General features: G+C 43.2%; 1 protein-coding gene across 4 annotated transcripts in view; it reads right to left on the reverse strand.

Annotated features, from left to right (window-relative positions):
* Positions 1-1,307: 1,307 nt before the first annotated feature.
* The window catches only part of ARMC8 (armadillo repeat containing 8), a 60,223-nt gene continuing 48,169 nt past the window's right edge, over positions 1,308-13,361 (reverse strand). For all 4 annotated transcript variants that reach the window (XM_038146409.1, XM_038146408.1, XM_038146407.1 and 1 more), the window contains 8 exons: positions 12,210-12,296; positions 11,124-11,216; positions 10,492-10,641; positions 8,724-8,819; positions 6,676-6,771; positions 6,096-6,168; positions 5,090-5,183; positions 1,308-3,818 (listed from right to left, as the gene is read on the reverse strand). In XM_038146409.1, coding sequence (XP_038002337.1) covers positions 3,785-3,818; positions 5,090-5,183; positions 6,096-6,168; positions 6,676-6,771; positions 8,724-8,819; positions 10,492-10,641; positions 11,124-11,216; positions 12,210-12,296 — 723 coding nt within the window. In that variant the 3' untranslated portion in view covers positions 1,308-3,784. The remainder of the gene's footprint in view (positions 3,819-5,089; positions 5,184-6,095; positions 6,169-6,675; positions 6,772-8,723; positions 8,820-10,491; positions 10,642-11,123; positions 11,217-12,209; positions 12,297-13,361) is intronic.

The raw sequence follows: 13,361 nt of genomic DNA on the forward strand, positions 1-13,361 counted from the left end.
CAGCCCGCCCCGCTCCCTCCCCCGTGGCCTGCAGCTCCAACTCCCCTGGGACTCCTGGAGCAGCAGCTGCAGGTGGGGCCTTTCTGCCTCCTGTGCCTGCCTCACCTGCCTGGCAACCCCAGCCCAACCCTCCCCTCCACTCCAGTCTTCCCACTTCTCTCCTAAACTGGGGGCTCAAAGCAAGGTGTGGATCCAGGCCTGACCTCGCAGCACTGAGCAAGGGTGTCCCCCTCCAAACAAGCTCAGTTTGTGGAGGTTTGTGGTTTTCTTTTCCTCTCTGCAGTGAGAGCAGTGCCAGTGCCCAGCACTCCTGGTGATGCCATTCAGACAGGGCTGCTGCTCTTACCCCATCCCTTCCCACACCTGGGCACACCCTGCAGGGGCACACCCTGGCGCTGCTTCTTGTCACATAGCACACGATGCCTGCTGGCCTGGTCCTCCAGCTGCTCACTGTCCTCCTGGCTGAGGAGTCAGGTTTTGGTACGTCGATGCCCCCAGAACGTCTCTCTCTGCGGCAATCAGCCTGCACAAAAGCCCTGATGATTTTGACCACCACTTGCAAACTGACAGCGCTTGTGCTCACATTTCAGGATTACCAAAGATAGCCCTTTTAAAGCCATTTTCTACTCTTCAAGAACCTAATCTCAGGCACCTCAATTATTCCTCTGCCTGCTGTGTTGCTGCTTCAGCAGTTTTGTGGAGGCACAGCATCCACAGCAATGGGTAAACTCTGTAAAAATAAATTTTAAAAAGTGTGAGATGTTTGCCTTTAGAATATCCTGGCACAAGCTGCCTTACGCAGGTTACTTTGCTTCTTTCACTGCCACAATGCAAATCTGTGATGGAAAAATAGCCACATGATGTTTTATTTGATTTTCTGTGTGGGAAAGACAGTCCAAGCATGGAATTAAAGTGGTGGGGAGAGCCAAGGGTACCATTGTCTGACAGCTGGTGTCCCAAATGCCCTGCTCAACTTCACTTTGTAGCAACGTGTAACCTCTGAAAGGAAGACTCTCATCACTAGACCCAGGTATAAAGAGAGGACATACTTATCAACATCCATCAGAATGGCTCTTCAGCAGAGAAATGGCCCAAGAACGGCAGAAATCCTGGTGATTCATATGATGTTCAGACAAACTTTGCTTTAGTTCTGTAAGCAATCCTGGAATTCACAAGCTGCTGCTACCTCATTAAGTTGGGAAAGCTCTGGGTGACCAGGAAAGTTTGTGCCACTGTGAATCTCAGGCTGTAGAGAAGCTGACATACAAAGCTCATATTTCTTCATGAAGCTGAGAAAAATCTATATGTTCTGGTAAAGTTCTTTTTATTTACAGTATTCTTCTTTTTGTACATACCTATAGCAACATCAAAAATTATTCACAAAGTTTAACTGAATGTAAAAATGTTCTCATCCAACAGTTTGTCCTCTCTATACCTGTAGAAAATGTCAACTGTTCTCATGCAGCAACAAGATTGTCTGAGCATTGGTTTTTAGTTTTTCTGGCAGAATTTCAGGAAACCACCTCAAAAATTGTACAGAGATACTTTTACTCACCTTTTTTCTGAACACCTGTAGGCACCAAAGTTCTACAGAATCAAACTCACATTTGCTTTTAGAAATGTGAGTTGGGGAAGGATGAGAAGAGACATGTAAGAACTCGAGCTCCTAAACACAGACAGGAGTGCAAATGGAGCAGGGAGATGCCCACTGGACAGTTTTGTATTTACAATACCTGCCTCAGAACTTTTTTCTCAGTTCAAGCAAAAATATATTTGATTGAATTTTATAAACAAGACTTTGCTTCTGAGGTACTGAGATTTAACAAGTTCTCACATATTTTTACTTTCCCTTTTGTTCAACCCCCAAAGTCCATCATGAAACATGTGCAGAAGGACATTAAAAACTGCCACTTACTGCAATGCTTGGGGGAAAAGTGTCAGGTGCTCACTTTTATTTGTCTTTGAGAGTGGAAGAAGTTACATGAAATGCAGATATTCTCTTTTGCAACCAAGTGATAACAGTTATCTGATATACAGCACATTCAAATTCCAGGCCAAACTGTGGTCACATTTTCTGACACAAAGAGTTACCTTGGAAAAAAAGTAAGGCTGTCATCACAATTTGACCTTCTGATTAGAAATAAAAGATTTAGATAATTATCAAAATTGGTTAGCAAAGTTACAGACTTCTCTTCTTGCTGCAGCCTTCCTGAAGCTCAGTGTAAGAGAAGAAGGATTTGGTTTAAGACATTGGCTGCAAACTCTAGTGCCTGTTAGTGGTATGTAAATACAGTGTCTGGAGAGTCTGACTATGAACTATGGTCTAAACTGAAACCAGAAAGGAGACCTGGGCAGAGAGTCAGAGCCCTGAACTGCCTGAGGAGACTGGGAAGCCACTGGGCTCTGCCATTCCAGCCTGACCTCACACAGTCCCCTTCACTTGCACTCGTGTTTCCCCCTGCTCATTTGCAGGCACCATTTCAGGAACATCTGGACAGTCCAGGCTTCTGGATGCAGTCACACCCCACCAATTATCCAGCAATCTAAATCCATGCATGTGTGTATAGCTGCATATATACAGAAAATCTGGAGCAACATTACTGAGTATGAAACAAGAGAGAACCCTCAGTTTTTCCATCCCTTCCCCAACTTAATGCACCCAGTTGATAATTTGTGGAAATAATTTGGAAGTCTCTTAACTATTTGTGAAGATAAAGGATGCAAAACAAAAGCAATCCCTTAATCCTGCTTGCCAGCTCCTTCTAGTCTCTGGAAGGTGTAACTTCTGCAACACACTGTTTGCTCCACTGATATCAGTGATCAGCAAATCCTTCTGACCACGAATAAGCCAATCCTTCAGCAATTAGCTGAACAAGTTCCTGGCTGGCAAAGCAAGAGCTTATTCCTGCTGATCTTGCAGCCACCTGCTCCTTTCTGAAAAGCATCAGTCATGCTAACCCTGAAGTATGAGCTTGTTTTCTAAAAATGTAAAGAAACCCAAAGCCAATCCAGCTGGCCCATTCCATGGATTTGAGCATGTCATCGACAACAGGTGACCTTGTATTGTGACAAAGAACTCTTGGACCTTGTCAGTACAGAATGTGCTGCTTGGAATTTGGAGTCTATTGTCTCCCTCTATTTTTCTCTTTAAAAATGAAGTATAATGTAAGTTAAGCTGAAGTTCAGAAATGCATATATTTTACTTAAAAACATTCATCTCTTCAAAATTCAAAATAAACTTTATGGGATACAACAGTTTGGTTTTTTTTTTTTTAAATAACATTTCATTCAAACGGTATATAATTCATTGAAGTATTCGTACAGCAAACAATGGTTAACCCTTGAAAACCTGTAGAAAAAGATTTTCACACAAAAAAAAGGAAAACCAAAAGTGAGGTCTCACACCCACACACTCAGCCCAGCACACACACGCACTCGAGCACCCACACACCCACACAAGGCTGCAGCAAAAGCAGAGAATTGGAGGCCCAAAAGGAAAACGATGACTGATTGTTCTATCTGAGAGTCCAGGTAGCTCAGGAAAAAAAACTCAAAAAACCAAAACAACCCCCCCACCCCGAGTCCTCTGAGTAAAGAAACTACCTCAAGAAAATTCTCAAGTGCACTGGAGACCTGATCATTCGAACTGTTTCTGCAAAGCAGCTCCCTGCACCTGAGAAAAATGCAGCCCAAGGTGACTTGTGCAAATATAAGGAGTCAGGAGTATCTCCTGCTATTCCTTAAGTAGACATGAGGGGTGTCCATAGATTCAATTAGTCTTTGATCATGCAAGGTACTGCTGGAGTGCTGTCTTCGCCCTGCAAGAAAGAACAACCCATTAATTACAGGAATCTGGCTTCAGCAGCAGCAGCAGCTTCATGGGCAGGCTCAGAGTGTGCCAGCAGAGAGGGAGAGAGCATGGCTGAGGCAAAGGCTCCCTCACTTTGGAAGGATCTGGCCCGTGGTGCAGAAATGCTCTGTGGGGGTTGTAACTGTTAAAGAATCCCCCTGGCATCCAAGGATAACCTGATCCAGCCAAGGACACTGGATCCCAGCACAAACTGAGGCACTCCCAGCATGGTGGGGCTTGGAATGTGTGTTATACACACCTTCCAAATTCCCTAAGAGCAGGCACTGAAGAGCAATTGCTTTCTGTAATACAGGTATACCATGAAAAGCAGGTCTTTGAGCTGAGAACTCAAGGAGTGTCAACTCAGAATATACTAAAGGCCCAGTAGTCCTGTCAGGAATCCTGTAGGAATACTGGTCCTACCAAAAGCATACAGTAAGGTGAGAGGGAGGAAGGAGCCAGTCTAACAATGCAATTTATGTAATCTAATATTGCACAACATTTTTGTTAAAACAAAACCACCTCCCACCAGTCTGGGGTTACAATTCCATCATCACATGGGCTAATTCTGAGTTTCCTCCCACCTGAAGTGAGATAGTTTGCTCTTCCTTTGTCCCTCACAGCTCCCAACCTGCTACCATGACCTAGACTTTTCCAGGACCTGATACAACTCATCAACACAGAAGCAGATTATTTATTTGTTTCTTCCCAGCTTCCTGCTGTGATCACAAGCCATAATAGCTCATGGGGGGGCTGGGCTGGTGTGGCAGCAATGGGATATCAAAATGTTCCTGATTATCATTTGCAGTGCTAATACTCTGGCATAGATTTTAAGATGAGAAGTCCTAACTTTACTACAAAGATGTCTAAGAACACTAGAACATCTTTCATAAAACCAAGAATACCAAATTTCATGCATTTTAAAAACAACTGCACAGTTTTGAATTGTGTTGTCTGTGTGTGACATCTTTCAAGGATCAGATTTTCTCCTTTGTAGAATAAATATGGGCTGTTGCTAACTGTAGGTGGGATAATTGCAAAAAGTTAACATAAAACCCCAGAAATTGTCAGTAACTGTTTTGGTTTTACACGTGTTTGGGAAGCAGCCAGATGATCTGTGTGGATACTAACACAGGTAACAGCACAGGTGTGTGCAAAGTCACTGTTGGGCTTAATTAGTTAAAAATAATTTAATTGAGATTAACAACTGTGGTGATCCTGTATTATCTTCATACTCACTTGTCACACAGATTGGGATCTGAGGACTGACTCAGTTTATGTAGAATATCTACTACTCCCATGTCTCGGAGTTTGTCCTGGCGCTCCTGTGAACCTGCAACAACAACAATCCCAGTGCTGGGAGTGGCACCAGCCCAAGTGTCTGCAGGACAGCAGAGGGGTGGGAGCAGGAACCAGCTCAAGGAGGGGTAAGGAGCAATGTCCAGCTACAGCACAGCCATGGAAACACTCCCTCAAGCTCTGCCTGCTTCCCCAGGGAGCTCCAGCTTCTTCTGCTGCGCTCTGTGTTTGGAGCCAAGAAGATCTTGAAGGCAAAAATCTTTATCCTAAGGTATCCTGACTTCAGCTGTTTTATTCTCATCTCTGATCTCACAGGATTTGGATACAGAGAACATTCCCCTGGAGGTGTTTCTTCTGCCCTCTCCTCCTCTCACCACAGGCACCTGAGCAGCATCATCCTTCAGCCCCTTCCTGGTAACCTCCCACTCTGCCAGGCCATGGCTTCTCACCAAAGACCTTATCCATGGCTCCCAGTTCCACCCACAAGTCCTTTAGCTGGTTTTGGCCCAAGCCACTCAAACCAACCATACTGTGGAAAATTTCTTTGCCAGAAATGCCCTTCTAATCCATTTATTCTCTCTAGTGAACCTGTTCCTTCCACAAATGAGTTTCCACAGCCCCTTTAAGATCTGGAAGCTCTTCCAAGAATTCTCTTTCGCTCCAGTTGTTTAGAGACTTCAGAGAAATGCTACAGGTGAAACCTCCCCTGTGTCTCTCCAGCTCCTGTTTATTGTCACTGTGTCCTTGTGCCTCCCCCAGAAAGCTCTCTGCATCCTCCTCAGTGTCTCCTGACCACTCCCACATTCCATACTACACCTATAATGATCTTTCCCATTATACTTTGGATCCCACTGCACTGTGCACTGTAAATATTGATTACTATTCAACAAAAGCTTTTTGATCAGGACAGTAACTAGTCTGTGCATTAATAAGGAGGGTTTCTTACCTTCCTCTTCATTCCATATGAGATTAGATATACAGAACATGGCAGCAAGCTGTAGTTTAGCATTTGAATGACTCTAAATATAGAAAAACAGAACTCAAGTTTAGAAGAAGAAATTCAGAAATTCACAAGACTTATATTTTGGCATTCATCATGTAATAAATAAGATAGAAAAGCTGGGATTAATTCTTATCTACAACTTCTCTCAAACATAGGGCCACAATATAAGGCACTTGAGTAGTGGTCAATCACTTCCTTCCAAATGTTTACTGACATCTTCAAGATATGCCTTTTCCAAGTGCATTAAAATTTTTCTATGTAGATGACATCACTGTAATGTTTTTAGGAAATAAAATGTTATATATAATATGTTATATATATAATGTTATAGGAAATAACCCCTGGCTTTTCCTTTTAGTCAGTTCCTCTGTACACCTCTGCCACACAGAACTGCACTTACACTGGTTATATGGAAATTAAATGCATGATAGTGAATAATACACAGAACAAAATCCTAAAGCACTTTCCTCTTTTCAGTCCTGCAAAAGACCAACACAAATCCTTTAAAAGAAATCCCCCTTACCATGTAGTATTTGATTTTCTGCAGGATGTCATCATTGGTCATAATCAGTTCTTTTGCTGTTGTGCCATCTGCTATATTGGCAAGGATACACAATGTCTGAAAGAGAGAAAAACTGGGAAGTTATTTGGCCCAGATCACACCCCATCACAGCTTCTCTGACAGCTCTGAACTTGGGACAAACAACTCCTTTAATCAGCTTTTATATCTTTAATCTGGAGTTTCTAGCTTGCTCACATCTAGGGCCAATGCCAAGGAGTCACCAGCTGTGGGGAGCAGCCCTGGCCAAAAACATTCATCACTATTTAGAAATGAAGAGCAGCACTCATTAATTCATTGCAAGGAAGAACATTTTAAGTCTCTTATGGAAATCTGTAACATACAGGAAAGAATAAATGCCCTGAATATAAAGCAATCTGTTCTGTAGCAGTGGCTGGGGGGAAAGGAAAAACAACAAACCCCAAACATTTCCACCTCATTCTTAAGGCCAGGAAAAGGAGAGACGGAGGCCTTTCTGCTGATCTGCCAAAGGAGTCATTTGTTTACAACAAGCCTAATCACAGTTGTCACCTGCAGAGGTCCCTCCAGCTACTTCTGCAGCTGGTTATTTCTTTCAAATTACAGAAGCCATCCCACAGGATGCCCTTGAAGCACCCTGGCCCGCAGTGGCACTACCTGCACAGAGCTTAGACTGGCACAGCCCCTTCCCTGGCTCTCAGGGTCACCAGCAGATGCTCCACAAGATCTCTCCCAAAGAGCTCTGGAAGAACTTGACCATCTTTTCTGGACACGCTGGGAGGACACTGGAGCATGATCAGCACTTGTATGTGCTTGTTTCTAAGCTGCACTGCACTGTGTCAGCAGCTGCAGAGACTAATTACTTCCAAGCTGCTAATTACATCCTGATGAGGCCGGCAGTGACAGAGACAATCACTGTCCTGCTGCAAGCAGGGGTTCTGGTGTGCAGACAGGTAGTACTGGATCTTGAAATAAGAGCCAGCTGCACCACAGGGACCAAGGAAATGCTCAGTGGATATAGGCCCCAAACTCCAAAGCCCATATTCAGCCCCAGCCCTTTCCCAGAGCATTTCCCAGGTGTGCTGGTTCTCCTGTGAAATAATTTGGATAGGTGTGGCAAGGTGAATAACCTACAGCAATAAAGGCCATTCCTGCCACCACAGCTTTGGCAGGAAGACGTTTAGAAAGACACATGGGGTTAATTCTCAGCTGTTTCAGACTCATGGTGTCACTAAACTTGCTAGCAAGAGTCCTTGGGGATTTTTTTTGCTAATTTTGCACTTAAGTTGCCTGTTGGCCTTCAGCCTGTTCTTTCCTGAGCAGGGATTTAGACCAGCTCTACTACAATCATTTCCATGCTGTTGGCTACCCATATCCAACCTAAGCCAAAGCAATCCTCTGGCATCTCCCACAGCTCCTCACTGCCCCCACCCTTTCCCACCACACACCCCATATGAAGAAGGAACATGGTTCTCCCACTCCCTGTTTTATCTGGCATGAGAGTTATCCAGCCAAATCCTGCCCACCTATGCTCTAACTGCTGCTTTAGCACCCCCACAGCAGCTGTCCTTGTACATTGGCTCCAGGATGCCATTCCCTGCTGGCCATCTTCTCTTTCCCTCTACCTTTCCCCTTGCAGATTGCTTGAAGTTTTAATTTGCCAGGCCAGGACCCTCCCCACTTTTTTCTGGGCTCCACCAGGATGCTCTTTCCCCTGCTAGTCCTTCTCTTCTATTCCTACTGATCCCTTCCTGCCATGCAATGGCCCCAGTTTAATTCTTCTGCTCTCACATCCCTCCTGTTTGCCAAACCCACATTTGCAAAAGCAATCTGAATTCAGTTTAAACAATTTTGTAACAATCCATTAGAAAGGAAAAACATTCTTGTAGGTACTCAAGTTATTCCTCTGACAGTTCCCAGTAAAATATTCACAGCACATCATAATCCCAAACAATAATGACATGTTGTGAACAGTAAGCATTCTTTGCTCTTCTATTTTATTCTGCCAAGACAACACGAAACAGAAAAGGTACCTGCTCTTTGACTTCTATATTGTGCTCCCCTTCCAGAATGAGGGTCACTGCTTGCATGATTTGCTTCCCATGAGTGCTCATTATGTGGTCTATGTGCTGTCAAAGCAAGGATGAAATACATTTAGTGCAACTCCCCAGATAAGGAAGGGACATTCCTGCTTGAATCATTCCAAGTGAGGACTAGCAACACTGCACACAGAGCACTGCTCCCAAACCAAGAATTAATCACAGCAGAAACACTTCAGAACATTCTTCTTCATGTGGAGCCTGCTTTTGTCTGAGAGAGGATCATACGGGCCTGGGGGGTGCTTTCCCTGTCACCTGGAGAGGAGACACTGCTGTCCCAGCTGCCAGGCTGAGGCCTGAACCCTGCTGGCCCAGGCTCTAAATGTGTGATGCTGCAGCTAGAAACAATCACTTCTGTTCTGATAACCAGGGGGTAATATCAGAGAGGAGTGAGAAAACTGATGTTTCTTCTCTGGTATTTGCTCCTCTTGCAGGGACACTGTGCCTGGGTCCAACAGCCACATTTCCAAAGCCTTAAAAAGGGCAGAGAAATAAGCCAGATGCATTGGTTATTGTCTGGGAAAACTGCCCTAAGTTCACAGGGTCACAGTTCAAAGGTCACTTCATGACAGACTATGAACACCTACACTAGAATAAAAGAGAAAAGATTAAACAAGATCTACTGGATTAGTTGATACCAAACCTCACGAGCGGCAGCAAACAGGCACCAGAGATGACCAGCACACTGCACACTACAATTCTTTTAAGACCTCAGGGATTCTTGTAGGATTTCTTAAAATTGCTAATAATAGGATTTCATTGGAAAGCTGCTGAATGAGTTATTCTGGAGTGAGTTTCGGGTAGAGGTTGAAAATGGCTGGTTCTGGCTCTAAAACCTGACACAGGAAGCAGTGAAGCTGGTACATAGTTCCAGACAGAGAACACCTTAAGTGACAGAGAGAATTGTCAGGGTGAATTCAATGAATGACAGGCTATGAAGTATTTTTTCACATTAAGACAGAGTTAATTTTCTATCAAGGTTATTGAGACTCAGTGAGTAAAAATATCAGAAGATTTTTTTTACAGTGACCTTTTTCTGGTAGAAACACAATATGTGATAAATGCATAGAGAGGCTTCATGGGTTTTTTCCCCTCAAAAATGTTGGCTTGCCAAATTCTTGCTGCATGTTTTCTCTCACTTCTTCACAGGGGATTACCCCTTTCTTTTCGTCCATAAATATCTTTCTCTGTGAAAAACAACTCCAGGGCTTACATTTTCCAACAATTTTATTTCAGGGTGTAAAATGAACATCTGCATTTTGTGAGTGCACAGTCCCACACCAAACTGACAAAGCCAGTACTATGTAGATGGATAGGAACAGATGCATTTCAAGTGCCAAGGAAGAAGAAAGACAGGTATCTTTAAGATCTGGACCTTCCCATACCCTGACTCAATGGTGCAACCCTCAGTGTTGTTTTGGACAAGTTTCACAGAGAAACTGCTATGAAAATAATGTTGCTAAGAGCTAAATGCAATGGAATTGAACATTAAATGAAAATGTCTAGCTCTGATAATAATTACAGTGTTTCCATGGATGCAGAGGATTCCTTCAAATACTTTCTCACACTGATTTGCACATTTGCTTACAGATATTTGAATGAATCCAAGTGGTGTTAAAACAGAAAAATGTCCTGCACAGAAGCACTGGATTGGCTGCTTGTTTGATCAGCTTTCAGAAGATCTGCTTGCAGCTCTACTTACTGGGCGAGTGGAGAGAAGATTCCTGAGCAGTCCCAAGGTTTTCATCAGAACATTTACATCGGAATCAGAAAGCAACTGAAACAACTGCTCTGTGCTCAGACCTCGCAGGATGTCTGACTTGATCTTCTGTTCCGCTTGAAATGCCATATTCTGAAACAGACACACTTTTTAATGCGTTTTTTTTTACCTGAAAACGTGGGCTTTCACTCTTTTAGTAGACTATTCCCTATAAGAATATATCCTTCCTAAATTAATCTTGCAAAAAGGCTCTAATTTATGAGCAACTGCTACACAGTGAATTCAATTTTCACACTGTCTTACACCTGACCTGGTTATTACCTGCTTTTATTTTCCCCTTGGCATGCTACTGACACTATTTAACTGCTTCCCTGAATGATCTTGGCAACAAAATTAGTACCAGAACTGAAGAATTTATTTTACTTTATGGACCAATGGGTAAAGTGTTCCTACCACCAGGCTGATGCTGTTTTTCTTCTGCAGTTTGGTGGAACAACAAGCCAGATTTTAGTTATGGCATTGTTAATAACAACTGACAAGTTCTACTAGATATGTTCCCAAACTTTTTAAGGCACACAGTCACAAGTGGTATTTAACTGGGGTGTCCTACTCACCATTAAAGCCCAAATGCCGTTCACTCGCAAGGCAAGATTTTCACTCTGGGTTAAACTACATAGAAGTTCTATGGCTCCTGATTCTAAAATAGGCTGAAAGAAGGAGGGGAAAACAGATCTTTACAACACTACTTAGACTACCTGCAAATATGTAAATACTAAAATTATACTCCTTATATCTTATTCTTGAGCTCACAATGTGTCCAGTGCACTCAGGTGAACTGGCCATGCCACACCCCATATCCATGACCATTTCAAAGCAGGTTTTATGAAAAAAGCCAAGTCAAGGCAGCTGCTTTCTCCTATGTCTGTGTTTGTGGTGACATGGATGCACACACATTTATATGTGTATACACATCACTTCACACTGCTGCTCACACCCCACAAACACTTGACCTGCAGTCTGCTAAAAAAAGCCCCAATGGCTGGCCTCATGGCCAGTGAACTGTGCTTGCCATTATTTCAGTTAATTTGCTGTCTCACAGATATGACTGTAACCACCAAGACCAACTGATAATTTGGTAATCCATAGAGCCCTGCAGGATCCCACATACAGCACAATCTTGCAAATATTTTCTGTAATTAAGAAGCATTTTAGACTTGGAGAATTGCTGCACTGCTGTGGAGTGTTGATTTGTGTGTATGATTTGTCTGAAATACAGACTCTGCAGAAGCAGATATCCTGTACTGTTCATCAGAGAACAATAAAAACACAAGACTCAGCTAAGCCAGCATTTTCAGCATTACAGTAGCAGTAATTCTCCAAGACAATGGATCACATTGCAAATTATCGGTGTGGTTTCTTCTTGTTTATGATCTTTTTAGATAACAGTGTTTTACAAGTAAAAAGGAAATGACAAAACTTCATGTCTACTTTTCTTTAGAGACCAAATGAACTGTCACAGCACTGTAAGCAGAGGATTTATTTTTGTTCCCAAACCATCAATGGCACAGGTTCTGTAGCATCACAGCTCCATAACATGTCACAAGCAATGGCTGCCAATTAACATGCCTTTATGCTAATCGAACCATTGTGTAATCTCACTTCAGTCCATCCCCTCTCCCTGCTGCTGGCTAAGTACTCACCTCCTTGCTTGGAGAGAATTCCAGAAGAAGATTGCATAGCGTGGAAGATGCTACTACAAGAATTTCATTTGGAGCATTCTGTAAAACCTGCAGGCACAGAGGGGAGAGAGAGAATGAAGACATCACTAAAATGGAATACCTGGAATTATGCTGTAGCTGGATATTCCAGACTTCAGGAGGTGCTTCCACGCTAGAAGTGCAGACCCAGACAATGACCCAACATCACAGGACAAGCTGGAGCAATGCATTATTTCACAGAAGGCAGATCTGAGAGCTTTCAGTCCAATTTAGTAGAAATCAGTGGGGACAAGTCCTGCTCTGCAAAGGACACATATGCAGAGGAAGCTCCAGGAGGAGTCTCTTCAACCCCCCTGTACTTCATGCTAAGCACAACACAGCAAATTCTCTAAGGAGCATCCTCTCAGAGGAACACAGCCTGAGACAAGTTATAGTCCCTTATCTCTGCCTAGATCTCTAGCAGCACCAAAACACCAATTCCTGAACCAAAAATGCTCCTGCCTTGTTCCCTACTGCCAACAACACCTTCTGTGCTCCAGCCATTTCACTTCTGAACAGTCAAGTCAAGCTGACTTCAGGAGATTCCTATGGGTGTCAATACTGCCTAAGCCTTCAGGTGTGCTAGCAGACTTGGTCTGTTCTGCATTTTCAAGGTCTCAAAGATGTTGAAACTGAGAAACTGGTTTATTATCTGTATTTGTGACAGTGACATTGCAGGACGAGAGATGACATATATCTTACACACTCGAATCTCACTTAATCTTGTGGAAAATTGCTCTATATGACAATGTGCCTTTTAAAGGTCTTTCTGAGCTCCTTGGTTTCAGCTATACAATCTGCAATGAGATGTAAGAGGTAGAGAATCACAGGGAAAAACACAGATCCAAATTCTCCTACAGGGCTCACAGACCAAGTCTGAACTGTGCCATCTAGCCTGAGTCTGACATTAAGGGACGTGTTGTGCCTGTAGTGTCCTGTGAGAACATTGAGAATAACTGAGTTTCACTGATGATAAAAAACCCCCAAAAAACAATAATGAATAAAAGGAAACAAAGAGCCAACCAAAACCAAGCACGCTTGCTGCTGTTGCCTTTTGTTGATTTTTGACTCTCTTAGGAGAGGGCCACAGGATTT

The sequence above is a fragment of the Motacilla alba genome, chromosome 9 (genome assembly GCF_015832195.1).
Source record: "Motacilla alba alba isolate MOTALB_02 chromosome 9, Motacilla_alba_V1.0_pri, whole genome shotgun sequence".
Taxonomy (NCBI): Eukaryota; Metazoa; Chordata; class Aves; order Passeriformes; family Motacillidae; genus Motacilla; species Motacilla alba.